Raw genomic sequence first — 14,534 nt, forward strand, 5'->3', positions numbered from 1 at the left:
ACCCTGAATCATTGTGTGATAAGAAGCAAGCTTTGGCAAGCATCCAATGTCTATTTCTGAAGCATTAGTACTCAGAAACCTTAATACAAGGACCTAATCATTATGCTTCCATGCTTACAAACATAGCCAAACATCTCTTTTCCACACAAGAGGGTCTGCTTCCCTCTGTGCAGCTCTAAAGAACAAGAAAGTAAAATAAATTTCAATCAAATAATTGCTCTCCACTTCCTATCCACCCCTCCAGTCTCCAAACATCCTCTAACCCAGATTCTAAAACAAAGAAAAACAAATGCCTCATTATATAAACATAAGTTATGTTTTAAAATCTACTTGCCTGCTCACCAATAACGATGGGGAAACTTTCCTTGGTGAAAAGTCATGTGTCATCATTTTCCACAGCTTTCACTTGAAAGTTAAAAAAATAATAATAAGAAAACCCAACCACAAGCTTTCAGCTTATACTTTTGAGTCACTGCTGCACCAGTCAGATTAGATCTTACAGGCAAGCACCTCCACTGCCCAGGGAAAGGCAGCAGCAGCAGCGTACACAAGCTTGGTGCTCCCTTCCAACTCAATGGCAACAGGCTACAGATGACCGACATCTCTGAAAAGGGGTGATCCTACTTGCATCACATGTCTATCATAAACTGCAATGACCCGGAAGTGGCGCTCTCCCCTCACTGATAAGACAGGAAATCCAGATAAATAGCTAAGAGTGATGTGACTCACAGTGAGATCTAAAGAGGAACCTACTTCTCACCAATTTCAAAAGGATTCTCAACCCTTTCTTGCCCCCACAGTAAGAATGAGTGGCCTCTAGACCCTTGCAAGTCCTGACTTCAAAACTTACAGCTCCAAAAGCATAACAGCACAGGAGGAGGGCAGGGGGACCTCGCCCATGCACTCAGTTCTTCAGAAAAGACAGTCCAATTAGGAAGGGCTGTAAATGCATCCTTAAAAATTATCTGCCCTGAATAACAATGTGGTAGTTTATTTTAATAAATATGTTCATACACACTTGCACAAGCACACAGAGTGGCTATTCATCCCTTTGGCTGTACTCGTAACAGCGGAAGCGCACAGGGCTTCCTTTCACATCAATGCAATTTAAAACAGCACTCACAGGGGGTCAGCAGCAGGTGCAAAGTCACAACTTCCAAAAAAACCTACAAACAGACTTTTTGTCCAGTCCAAGATGAAAACGCAAACTCTTACATCTCACCTGTAAACCTGTCTTTGCACAGAGGGACAGCTATGAGACCAGAATAACCAGCAGTGCTTTTCTTGAATGTGTTACAGGAACCAGAAGCTGAAAGTGTGCAAGTACTTTCATGAGACATTAAAGCAACAACCCAGAAAGAAGGGCTCTAAGTGCCCAAAATTTACATCCAAAAAAATGGAGTGATTATCATACAAAACACAGTCAAGCAATTTCAGTTAATTCCTGTTTCTTGATAGGCACTAAAGACATTAGAAAAACTCTCTCCTGTTATTAATATATGAATTTAAATTACAGGATAAGAGGAGGAGGATGGGGGAGAAAGAATCGATTACAGGAAACAGGGGAGAAGAGGATCCCAGAAAAATATGAGGTATAAAAAATAAAACATTTTTCTTTTTCTTTTTATCCCATTGTATCTATTGTTTCAAGTTTTTGTGTCAAAACATTCCTAGGTTCTTACTTGACCAGTTCAACCACTTTACAGAGGGACCTGGACAGGCTTGAGAGGTGGGCCTCTGCAAACCTCATGACGTTCAACAAGGCCCAGTGCAAGGTCCTGCACATAGGTCAGGGAAATCTCACGGACAAATACAGGCTGGGCAATAAGTGGATTGACAGCAGCCCTGAGGAGGTAGTCTTGGAGGTACTAGTGGACACAGAATGGACTGTGAGCCAGCAATAGGCGCTCACAGCCCTGAAAGCCAACCGTATCCTGGGCTGCATCAAGAGGAGTGTGGCCAGAAGGTTGAGGGAGGTGATTCTCCACCTCTACTCCGCCCTCATGAGACCCACCTGGAGTACTGCCTCCAGCTCTGGGGCCCCCAACATGAGAAGGACACAGACCTGCTCGAGTGGGTCCAGATGACACCACAAATCAGGGGGCTGGAACATCTCCGCTATGAGGACAGAGAGAGTTGGGGTTGTACAGCCTGAAGAAGAGAAGGCTCTGGAGAGACCTTGTAGCAGCCTTCCAGTACTTAAAGGGGGCTACAGGAAAGCTGGACTTTTTACAAGGGCATGTAGTGATAGGATGAGGGGTAATGATTTTAAACCGAAAGAGGGTAGATTTAAATTAGATATAGGGAAGTATAGGGAAGAAATTCTTCACTGTGAGGGTGATGAAGCACTGGAACAAGTTGCCCAGAGAAGTTGTGGCTGCCCCCTCCCTCTAAGTGTTCAAGGACAGGTAGAACAGAGCTTTGAGCAACCTGGTCTAGTGAAAGGTGTCCCTGCCCATGGCAGGGGGGGTTGGAACTAGATGATCTTTAAGGTCCCTTCCAACCCAAACCAGTCTATGACTCTGAATTAAGGAAAACTGTGGGTGTAAAATTTTAGCCAAAAATATCCAGAGGGCCTAACAGATGGATAAAATTTGCATTAGCCTCTCATCAACTCCCTCACATTATGAGCGCCTTTGTATTAAAACATTTCTGTCTTCAAAATAAATAAGTTAAGGAAACATTTCTAAAGCTGACTATACAGCTTTTAAGCTGTGTTGGCTACATAAAGCAGCTGTTTTAACATCTACCCATGCCACAAATACAACTTTTTCCACCCACAGTAGAGAATTCAGTGAGCAAATTCCACAGAGGTGTTGAAGACAGCTGCAGAAAGCAAGAAACACTTTTCAGTCAGAATAGGCTTCTTAACATGCAGTTTATCACTTATCTGCTCCCCCAGTACTATTCCTGTCTCTTGCAAGCTCATTTTAAGCAGAATACATTAAAAGGTAGCTTAAATCGGCAAACTTTTACCCAGCAACCTGTCCTTCTCTCTCCCCACTTTTCCCTCTCGCAGCTATCACTCCCTCCCACATGCTTTGCTGTAATTTTGAGACTCCTCAGCCCAACATACAACCCTGCAGTAGCAGGCTTTGCTGCTGACAGGAACAGGGCGAGGGAAGACTCTAAGAAGTCGCCGCTCAGACAGGAAGAAGTGAGTTTCATACCTGTGCTGGATAGAGGCTCTGCTGGGTAAAAGCTGCTCCACAGTCTGCCAGACCCAGTTTCACACTTTCCTGAAGCCATCCTGTGCTTCAGAAGCCCCATCAGAAAAATAGCTTCACTACTTCTCAGGAACGTTGTGCGGATAAGACCCCCACAGGTTGTACAAACTCAAATCACCCCAGCCAGGAGAGGCAGGTAGGTGCTGAGATAAGGGCAAGGAGCACAGCTTCTGTATTGTCGAGTATCAGTGTTTTGTCAGACACACTGCACCCATTTCCAGGCAAACTCACGCCCCCTAAGAGTACAGGGAATCATGGTGTTGTCCCAAAACCTGGGTTCTTCTACCTAGTGTATAACAAGCCGAAAAACACACAAGAAAAACACACAATGAGTTTGGCCACTCTCATTCTCACTGGTCCTTGTGAGGTCTCATCTCCATTTAAAGTCACAGTAGCCTCTTCTTCAACTGTGCATGTTCAGTGAGGAAGGGGCTTTTCTTGGTACAGGCCTTCTTCCTGCTCGAGGGCAGGTTTTTACTATGTTAATCACAAAAGGTCATCAGACTTCAAGGAGATCTCTCCTTGGTTCAATCAGCAGCTTTTGTTCCCGTGAATTCACCACAGTATTTCCCACTTCGATGGCTTTATGGTGTCATCCCTCCACACTTACCTTGGTATTTCCTTGTTCTACCTACAGTGTTGCTTCTTCAGGGTCAATGCAGCTTCACCAGTCCCTTTATCAAGTTCTGGCATTCTTTCACAACCCTCCTTCCGTCGTTTTACCAATTAAGATGTAACAATAGCACTATTCTTGATACTGCTATTGATCAGCCAAACAACACCAAGCAAGCACATGACCTCTCTGGGCCCTTTCAATAAAGTGTTAATTCCACCTTCCTCTTTGACATGCTAGATGGAAACTGCTGTATGAGGATAAAAGGACAGAAAGTTGCACTCTCCAGTCAGGAGTGACAGAGAGAGAAGAGGAAGCGAGGAAGACATTTAGCAGCTTCTTTTGCAGAAGATGGAAAGATTTCTTGGTCTATGACACCTAAACGGGAAATGCCAAGCTTGCCCTGGTGGTGGGGGTTTTTTTGGTAAGGAATAAGTTTATCATTCATACAATAGCTCCAAACAAACACCTCTAACTGTGGAGCAGGGTAGTACAAACAAATCCACTATACAGGCACAGCTCTTACCTTGGGGACAGCTGGGTCCACGACCTCCACGAGCTTTACAACCCTCAGTAACATCTTCCTGAATATATTTCCCTCTTGCACTAAGCACAGCATGCAGAAATGGGGAGGAAAATGCACCAGCCCATTGAGATCCCCACCAGATAAATAAAACCCACTGGATCCTCCACTGCACCTATACACTCCCATGCTGGCCTGACATGTCATATCCTTGAGCCAGCAGAGCAAAGGGGAGAGTGCCAGCAATGGTATCACAATTTACAAAATTAATTTACTGCACACAGATCACTGAATCCCTCAGCACAGTAATAAGATCCAGTTACTGTCAACCTCAGCTGTATCTGAGCAGGGGTCAGAAGGTGAAAGACACTACATGCTGCTTAAAAATCTTTCAGCTTCTACCATTCATAACCAAAACGTTCCAGGGAAAAAAACCTCAAGCCGTCAGCTCTTTCCATGTAGCATAGTGCAAAAAACAGATGACTGCTGAGCTATAAAGAATCCCAGAGCTTTGCCAGAATTTGCCTCATTGATTAGATGAGACCATAAAGAATCAGATTCAAAACTAGAGAGGGGAAAATGCAACAGGCTTAATAGAGTAAGGCTGTTTATTGGAAGATTAAACAGCTCACGCTGAATCTGACTCCCCAGTAAAATATTCCTGAATGGACAAAAATGGAGTTTGTTCATTATTAGTGAGACAATGTAGAGAGCTTGCAGGTAGAGAAAGAAGCTGTTACTCCTTCAGCTTTCATTGAATCACATTTCTGAGATGGCTACTTCACATGCAAGAGAGCAGTAATATTATACAGTTCTTTACATAAACTTCTATCAGCTCAAAAGTGATTTAAGAAACAAATCTGCAACAGAAAGACAATAAGCAAGTACGTGGTATTTACTCAGATTCCTCTCTCTCCCTCTTATACATGCTGAAAAAAACCTCCTAAGAAGCTCCTCTTCAACCATTTTACAGTGTTCCCACCAAAAATCACATCAAAATCAAGTCCCTCCATTATACTTTCATCATATGTTCTACACATTTCGACAGTATAGACCTTTACTTAAATAATAAATTAAAAACTTCCACTTACTGTCATTGCTGATTTTGACATGCGCTACACATTTCAAAATAGTTTTATCGGGAATCAGTGCAGTAGAGCTAGTACAGATGTTAATCTCAGATCCTTTACTAGATTTAAAGAAAAAAAAAATTATGACAGTCTCTGTGTGAGTTACCTTTGCTAGAGAGTCTCCCTTTCTGGCAGCCTTCAATGCTTTTTGTTCTTTGTCAAATCTGAAGCAAGAGCAAACTTCCTCCTCTCTAATTTCATATGAAAATACGAGATCCACTGCATCACCCACTTTTTTTCCCCTCCATGACAGCCACAATCTATTTTGGCTGAGTATTCTCTGATAGAGCATGAAGTGTTTGCCCTTCACCGGGTGAACGAAGCTTCAAGAAAGTGTATTTTTACTTTCATTTTTGCAAATCAAGTCTAAGCATTGCCACTGGAAAGAAGAAATAAGTGACTCAATTACATTCTCTCAGACATGAAATCTTCTATATGAGGACACATACAAAAATGTATGTCCCTTGATGAGACTCTGGAAACCAATTATAGCAATAACTCCTGAAGTAAAACTGCACAAAGACCGTGTTAATGAACAGTGGCAATACCCTTGAAAGGAAAGTAGCTGGACTTCTGACTGTCTCAGCCAAAATCCCTCCGTGACAAAAGGATTATCACAAGTAGTTTTTTCCTTTAAGTAGTTCTATGGCTGCGATAACTGTAATATCCAAGAATACCATATTCTGTTACACATTTAACTTCAAAATGCCCTTTGGACAAAAGGGGACTAAATGCAGACAGAACTAACACACAACTTGTTCAATGTCACATTAAGTCTGTCAGAGCAAGGACTAAGTCTCTCTCATCTCCCCAAGTCCAAATGGAGCATCCCATTTAACCAGTAGACTTGTCTTCTCACAGGTGTATATAATACACGGTCATATAACCTGAAAGTAAACCAAAACCAAATACATTTCTGAAAAAGCTACAGTAATATTCCCTCTCATCAGGAACTGAATTAATCCTTTAAATCCCTTGTCAACAAAGCTGACAATATGAAACAGAAAAAGGTACACAGCTGTATTTATGCAATACCTGATTCCCAGACCAGAGTCTGAATTTCGAAGCAGAAAATACATCTCTGAATAGATGCTGTCCAATTTTCCAAATACATTTAGAATATCATCACAACACATTCACACAGTCTTAAACATTTTTTGCTATGACTTCATTTTACATAGTGATTTATGGCCAGTCAGGATAACATAGTCCAGTGACCACTTCATCTTGTTGAAGGGAAAAGGCTCAAGGTGGTCATAAAATAACGTGCATTCTGGTTCCAAATAGAGTATTCCTTGACAGCAGCATGTGTTAGGTAGAGCTTTGTTAATCTTACAATCAGACAAGTGAGTGAGTGATGTGCAAGTCATGTAGCCTTTTAACAAAAGTTGCTTGGAGATGAAGCACATCTTTTGTCTTCCTAAAAAGCTCACATAACTTGAGCGCTTAGCAACATAAGTGGAAATCCAAACAGATTTTATCTAACGGATAATACATATCGCATTCACAACCACAGAATGAGGAAGTCCAAAGAGGACAGAGAAGTTAATTAAGGAAGATATAGCTACAGGCTGTCATTTTGGTTCAGATCACCTCATTTCAAGGATTTAAGAAGCCATTTCTAAACTGACTTTTCAGTTCCTTACAATGTTAATGAAATGCAATGGAAATAAACAAGCCATTGAAAATCCAGAGAAAAATCAAAATGCTCCGAGGTATGGAAGAGCTCTTTTGAGAACACTACACATTCTTGAAAACAATAAGAAAAAAAATTGTCTGTAAGAACATAGTCAGGGCCTTGTTAAAATTATATTCATTTCTGAAACAGGTATCGTGTCACCATACAGTAAACCTCATCCATAGACCTGACTGTCTTTCCTCAAGTGTGCGTCGCCTACTCACAGACCTGAAGGGACTTCAAAACTGTAACGGATTCATGATCCGTGTGCAAAACAAAACAGGATGAAACAACTCTTTTTGACCATAAAAAAGCAGCATGCTGTCTACCTACAATGGACCATGCTAGATGCTTTTATTGTTTAGAAAAGCTTGCCCTGGAGAATTCTGTGCTTCCCATAATTTTAGATATAAATGCAGTATTACCAGAATAAAAAACCCAAACCAGCCCACCCCAAAAACCCCAACTGTTGCTCCCCCTTCCCTTCTACAGTTTAGGAATAAAATTTGTATACAAAACACTGTCAGTCACTTTTATGTTTGCTTTGGATAGTCAGTTTTGCTTTTTTGTCTCTCTCTCAATATGTTAACAGGAAAACACCAGACACTTCAGAAGAAAAAAACAAACAAACAAAAAAACCCCCAAAAAAACAAAAAACACCCCAACAAAACCACTCTAAAACACCCTACCAAATTAAAGACAATTCATACTACCTCAATTAAAGTTTCACTTTGGGTTTAGCTTTAAATATTCTGAAGATTTTTGTTACAACCTCCCCAAATACTCAGATCTCTTTCTGCTTCCTTCATTTGACAAAATTATGGTTATATTCCCCCATGCATCCAAAATAAACATAACTCTTGTGACAACTTTAAGCCTACTAAGTACATTGGCTAAAATACCTGAGAGCTTCCAGCAGCATGAAGAGTGAGAGTAGGGAGCAATTTAGAGAAGGTTTAAAGAACACAACTGGCCACTTAAGTCTTTTGTCTGTCATAGAAAGCCACAGAACAGGCAACTTTCACATGCAATCAAACCAGTGTACTTCTTGGTAGGCTTCTGGGGAGTTCAACAGGGGAAATGATTTAATTGACATGAACAACAACAAGTTTGCACTGCAAATACTGAAGATCAAAAGATTTTTTTTTTTTATTGGCTATCAGAGGATTACTATCAACCCTTGGAAATACTCATTTCTATATTTTGAAGCATGTATATATCACAAGCCAAAGCGAGGAAGAACAAAGCAATGCAAAAACATCACAGTTGCAGGGGAATGGAGTCCCCAGTGCATTCCCCAAAAGCCACAGGGCTGTCCAAGATTTACGATTTCTGTCTTACTCATCTAAGGGAAGACTCTTCTCACTTCCTCCCACTGCAGGAGTTGGTTTTGATTAGCGAGCCAGGATTACCTTGGCAGAATCAACAAGCAAGACCTCATTTATGCGAATCCCAATACTCCAGTTTATTACTGGAAAGCCTGGCAGTTTTTAAACTTTCTTGTTTTTTGGAGCTCATAGATGGTCCAGGACTGGTATGCACCCCCATACAGCAAATTTAAGCCTACTGGCAACAGATGTGCTTTTAATTATCTTCCACAGATTCTTTGGAAACAACCCACTAACATCCATGACACCACCAATTACATGCTGAAAACCAGGGCTCTAGATCCATCCTGATGGGATGACTACAGTATGAAACTTCAGCTACGTTATCATAAACCATAGCCAGAATGGAGAGCAGAAACCATTAGCTTTCCACAGACTTTCCTGTCCTCCTAACTATTGTGAGATTTAAGTCAGAATGGGATAAATAACAAAGCACAGCCTTGTATCTGCTACTCTGTTCATATGCTCCATATGACTCTGATAGACTGCTATAAAAGAGCTGGTGATGCAAAGTGGAAATACAAAATATAGCTACCTTCTCCCCTACTAACTGCCATAATGTTTTTCCAAGATTCTCCCCAATCAGTACGGCAATCAAACAAAAAGGGAGACACATATAGACAAGACACTAGAGAAGCTGGTCCAGGAGAAAAAAAAAATTACTAATAGCCTGAACACTCTGAAAATACACTCATCCCACCACCACCCAAGGAAAACTCACAGAACTAGCAAATCTTCACACATAATCTCTTTGAAAATAAACTCCACAGTGTATCATGCAGGCCTAACAACAAAATGAAAGTTCTTCAACCCTAGTGTTTTCACACTGCCTTGATTTTCTTTTATGAACACACCTGCCTGATGCAGGTGTGTGCATTCTATCCTGACTGCTATTGAAGTTTTGTATTATTATTTAGGAACATCCTTTCAAGTTCTGAGGTAAAAAAAATCCAAGCATTCCCTTCAGAGTATCATGACTAACCATGAGCACTGCACTAAAACTTGCAATACAAATAAAAAACCCAAAGCCAGACAAGATGACCCCTCCCCACACTGTGGGGGCCACAAAGTAGTTAAACAGAGAAATCAATTTTCCCTTTAGGCTAGTCCTTCTTGGTTCTTGTAGATTTAAATGCAACAAGGATTATCGCAAAATTCACACATTGCAGAGATGATTTGCAAACGTAACTGCTCCTTCTTTGTTTGGGGATTTAAATTTTAACACCATGAATTGTAGGTTGGAAGGACTGGAAGGAAAGAGTTGCTTGTACACTGGATCTGTGGCTTCATAGGAAAAAAGAGGCTTAATTTTTTTTAATGTCATGAGACTTGACTAGTTCAACTGTTGTATAAAACACACATGTACATATGTAGGGCCTTGGTAGTTAGCAGGATGGAATATTCAATACCTACTCCTCCAAGCATTTCTGTAGGTTCCTTGGGAGATGATAACACTACTGGTTACAAAAAAAAAAAAAAATTGTTCATGATTTGTAAACCCTCCCAGATGGATACCTCAAGGAGTACACGCCACTCTTGCAAAACCTACGCTCAGTACAAAAAAAAAAATCTTTAGCAATGTCATCCACATGGATCAACTTTGACAACCCCAGTGAAACTGTACACCAATGAAGTTCAAAATAGCTTCAGAAAATAGCATGGAAACAGGCACCTTAGCATCCAAAGTATGGTCCCATTCTCTGCAGAGGCAGCAGCACAGCTTGCTAGTGAGTACTAGGACTCCGTCACAAGGACTCTGCTTCCCTCTCAATCACTGGCCTGCTTGCAGGATGTCAGACTGTCTCCTCAACATCCCAGGTGACCCAGACACAGAGAGCAAATTCCTATACTAATTGATACAACAAGTGCAGAAGTTCATTAACAGATAGATATTAATAGATCTGTCTACTTTCTCCTGAGAGAATTCAGCACTTCAAAAAAACCCCAAACCATTTTCAAATAAGACTGCACTCCTTCCCCAGAGGCTCATCACATTAAGACATACATAATAAGGGCTTTTCTGCACTTGCCGAGTGCATCACAAAAATTATCATGACCCATTCACCAAGATGCAGTGGTTTCCAAGCCTTTCATCTGCAGGCCTTAGAAGATCTTCCAGCAGACACACAACTACTGGCTAGAGTTGTTAGGGTAGCAGATCCTAGTTTTATTTCCCAGATCCCTCAAAAGCAGTCAAAAAGCCACAGAGTGAGAAGCTGTATAACCCTGCGTTTCTCATAGCCTATTCCCACACAAGTCAAGCAACATTCATCCTTGATGAAGGTTAAAATTTTTAAAAATTTACATCAACTTTCCTCTGAAAACTGGAGATCTGTGCTCGATTCCATTAAAAAAACTCAATCAACTGTAAGCAAAATCTACTTCTACCTTGGTGGAAAATTTGTCTGTTTCCTCTTCAGTGGAGGAATTTCTTCTTAATTGTAATACTTAAAGAAAAAAAGAGAAGACATTAAAACTCAAGCCAAATATGCAATACTCTGTTGTGTTTGGGAAGTAATATTCAAAGCATTTCTTCTTCTCCTGTTTTCACTTGAATTTTCAGAAATTTTTTTTTTCCTCCAGGTAAGGTAGAATCACAGAATAACATTAACTGAAAGAGACTTCTGTTCACCTGGTCCTATTCCCCCAACAAAACAGGAACAAATTGACTTGGGTTGCTCAGGGCCTTGTCCAGCTGAGTTCTGAATATCTGCAAGGACATCCCAAACCTCCCTGGTAGCCTGTTCCAACATCTGACCACCCTCACATTGAAAATGTTTTTCTTAATATCTCATTGGAATTTCCCTTGTTGCAACTTGTGTCTGTTGCCTCTTGTCCTACTGCTGTGCACCTCCCAGAAGAGCCTGGCTGTGTCCTCTCCATATCCTCTCACCAGTTAACTTAAGACATGGGACAGTTTTCCATTAAAGCAAAACACACAGAGTTGTATTCCCAAGATGTCCATAAAATATGTACACACAGATACAGATTTTCAGCTTATTTTTCTGAAATACAAGTACCGTATTTTTGTTTGCAACCCAACACAGTCTCTTATGGATTGCTCTTCTACAGCACGTACCACCAAAGGCTTATTACCTTGACAGACAAGTAACACAGAGTAGCTAACGTGGTAAAAACTCACACCGCAAATTATTCTGTGGTAATCCTCCCATATGGAGAAACCCTTCGTTTTCATTCCCTATTTGAACTAGTCCTGCCAGTCTACGGTACTGACCGTGACCTCACGATACACTCCACTTCTCACAACTTCTCTGTTAAGATGGGAAGCGACGTTTAGTGTTGTGGAAACTGGGCTGAAAGGAAAACCATGTGCAAACTTGTGGTCAAGACGAGGGCTACAGGCCACAGCGCAGGGCTTGTACCTGCCCCGCGGGTCATGCAGGCTGCGGCCAAGCACCGGAGCGAACTCAAACAACTGGAGCGCTGCCGTTCCGGCCCCGCTCGCACTCCCCTCCCCAGAAGATCAGCTGCACAGCGGGGGTGCTTGGTTCACAAAGTATATGGATTTGTTTGTTGGTTGTAGTTTGGGTTTGTTTTGTTTGGGGTTGTTTGTTTTGTTGTTTTGTTGTTTGTTGTTTTTTTTTTTTGGGGGGGTGTGTGGGTTTGCTTTTTGGGGTTTTCTTAGAGCAGCATTTTCCGCCGTGAGCCGCCCGCGGCGTCGCCACGGCCCTCCCGGGCCCCGCCGCTCCGCGACCCGCGGGCAGACAGCGCTGCACCCCCCCACACACACACCCCCTATCGCCTCGACGGCAAGAGGTAGCCGGCAGACCGCGCTCTGCGACAGTCACCGGGCAAACAAAGAGCCGGCCCCGGCCACAGACCTCTCTCGGCTCCGAGGAAGGGTCTCAAGGCGACCCTACCCTTGGCCAAAATTAACTTCTGAGAGGGCGCACCCCCACGCCCTGCTCGCAGGGTCCCGCCTGCCCACCCTTCCCGGGCAGCCCCGGCCTCCCGCCGCCACCGGCCCCGCTCCCGCCGCCCGGGCACCCGGGGAGCCCCGCGGCCACACCACCGCCACCCGGGGCGGCGAGAGGCTCCAGCCCAGCCGCCACGGGGGGTGAGGAGGAGCCGCAACAAGTCGCCGCCGCCAGCCGCCCTTACCCAGACAGTGCCGCAGGTCCAGCAGAAAGTGCGGGGGCCCCCCGTTGAGCTGGTAGAAGAGGGAGCCCAGGCAGAAGAGCAGCAGGGTGGCCGTGCAGAAGCCGTAGTCGCGCAGCGAGAGGAAGGGCAGCAGCGAGAGGGGCCGCCGCCTTTTCCAGCCCCCGCCCTGCCCCGGGCCCGGGCCCCCTCCCGCCGCCGCCGCTGACGCGGGGGGCCGGGGCGCCGGGCAGTCCCCGCCGCCGCCGGGCTGCTGCTTCTTCTTCATCCTCCCCTTCGCCGCCGCCGGGTCACGCAGCCCGCCGGGGAAAGCGCATCCTCCATCCGCCTGCTCGGCTCCGGCTGCCCGCGGCGGGGAAAGTTCCCGGGAGCTCAGGGGACCCGTCCCGTCCTCATCGCCGGCTGCTCGCGGCAGGCGAGAGTCCCGGCGCTGCTGCTGCTGCTGCTGCTGCTGCTGCAGCGGCGGCGGCTGCTGCTGCGGAGCGCCGCTAAGGGGAGGGGAAGGAGGTGGTCACCATCCCGCTCCCTGGGGCTCCTCTCCTCCTCCTCCGCCGCCTCTCCCGCTCCCTTTCTCCGCTCGGCCTCTCGCTCCGGTGTCAAGTTACAGCCAGCGCTCCGCCGCCGGCCGCCTGCAACTCGCGGCCGACTTGTGCGCGCCGCCCGCCCCGGCCCGGCCCGGCCCCGCCGCCGGCCCGCCCCGGGCGCCGCCACACCGCCCGTTGCCTCCGCGCGAGCGACCCCTGCGGGCGCCGCCGCCCCAGCGCCCGGCTGCGGCCCGGCCCACCTGCCCCGGCCCGGCCCACCTGCCCCGGCCCGGCCCACCTGCCCCGGCCCGGCCCACCTGCCCCGGCCCGGCCCTGCCTCCGCGGGCAGCCCCGCGGGGCCCGTGCCCGTGGGCCGGTGCCCCCGTGGGGCCGGGGGGCTTCCCGCCGTCCCCGGCCGCCGGGGCCTGCCCTGGCAGCCGGCCCCGGGGGGAGCAGCGGTCGAGCCCGAGTTGCCCTGAAGGCCGCCGTGGGCCCTGCCCGCGCCTCTCCCGCGGGGACAGACCTCGGGACACCCCGCGGGGCCTGGGCGAGGGGTCTAGTCTCGCCAGCGTCCCAGTGCCCACACAGCGCACGCTGCGACTGCCGTATCTTTCCTTACGGTGATGATAGCAGTATAAAGATTTGATATTACGGTGATTTAGACAACTCAATGCAGCATTAAGATTCAGCACCTTTATAGTCGTGTAACATCATCTGTGGGGGAAGAGAGTGATCGCTCCTTGTTGCAGCTTTGCTGGGATGATTAAAGCAGGGCTGTTGTCTACTGGGGACAAGGCTGTAGCAAGTACGGAAATTACAAAATTACAATTCCTCATGCAACCTTACTTTGACCCCCTTGTACATACGGCTTATGATACAGCCTCTAATTACCCGATCATGCTTATTTTCCTAGAGAACTGCTTTCCACCATGTGTATGGTGAATGGTGTTCACTCGGCGCTGAGCTGTTTAATAGCTTCATCCTCTTTATACAGCATATGTCCCCAATATGTCCTGATGGCTTATTTGGAGCTATTCTTATCCTTGGGCATTGTCTAGAGTAGAAATACATTTCATTCCTTCATGTGGCTAGGTTGCCAAAGCAGCAGAGGAGGGAGGAGGGCTTGGGGTGGTATTGCCAGTTCACCGTTTTGTTTTATGGACCCAGCTGGAAGGGGGGGGGGGGGCTTCCCTAAGATCCTGCTCGTGGGAGGACATGAGATTCTTCATTTCTAAGTAATAGCAACTTCTATCCACTGTGGTTTGGGAGAAAAGTAGGAAATCATGACCCAAGTGCAACTCGCCAGGTCGGAAATTAAAAAGCAATCACCCT

General features: G+C 45.5%; 1 protein-coding gene across 1 annotated transcript in view; it reads right to left on the bottom strand.

The window, feature by feature from the left end:
* Positions 1-13,293, bottom strand: part of UST (uronyl 2-sulfotransferase) — a 175,237-nt gene extending 161,944 nt beyond the window's left edge. The window contains exon 1 of the mRNA XM_074896585.1: positions 12,682-13,293. Coding sequence (XP_074752686.1) covers positions 12,682-12,946 — 265 coding nt within the window. The 5' untranslated portion in view covers positions 12,947-13,293. The remainder of the gene's footprint in view (positions 1-12,681) is intronic.
* Between the last annotated feature and the right edge of the window lie 1,241 nt (positions 13,294-14,534).

Source organism: Athene noctua, chromosome 1 (assembly GCF_965140245.1).
Source record: "Athene noctua chromosome 1, bAthNoc1.hap1.1, whole genome shotgun sequence".
In the NCBI taxonomy this organism is placed as follows: domain Eukaryota; kingdom Metazoa; phylum Chordata; class Aves; order Strigiformes; family Strigidae; genus Athene; species Athene noctua.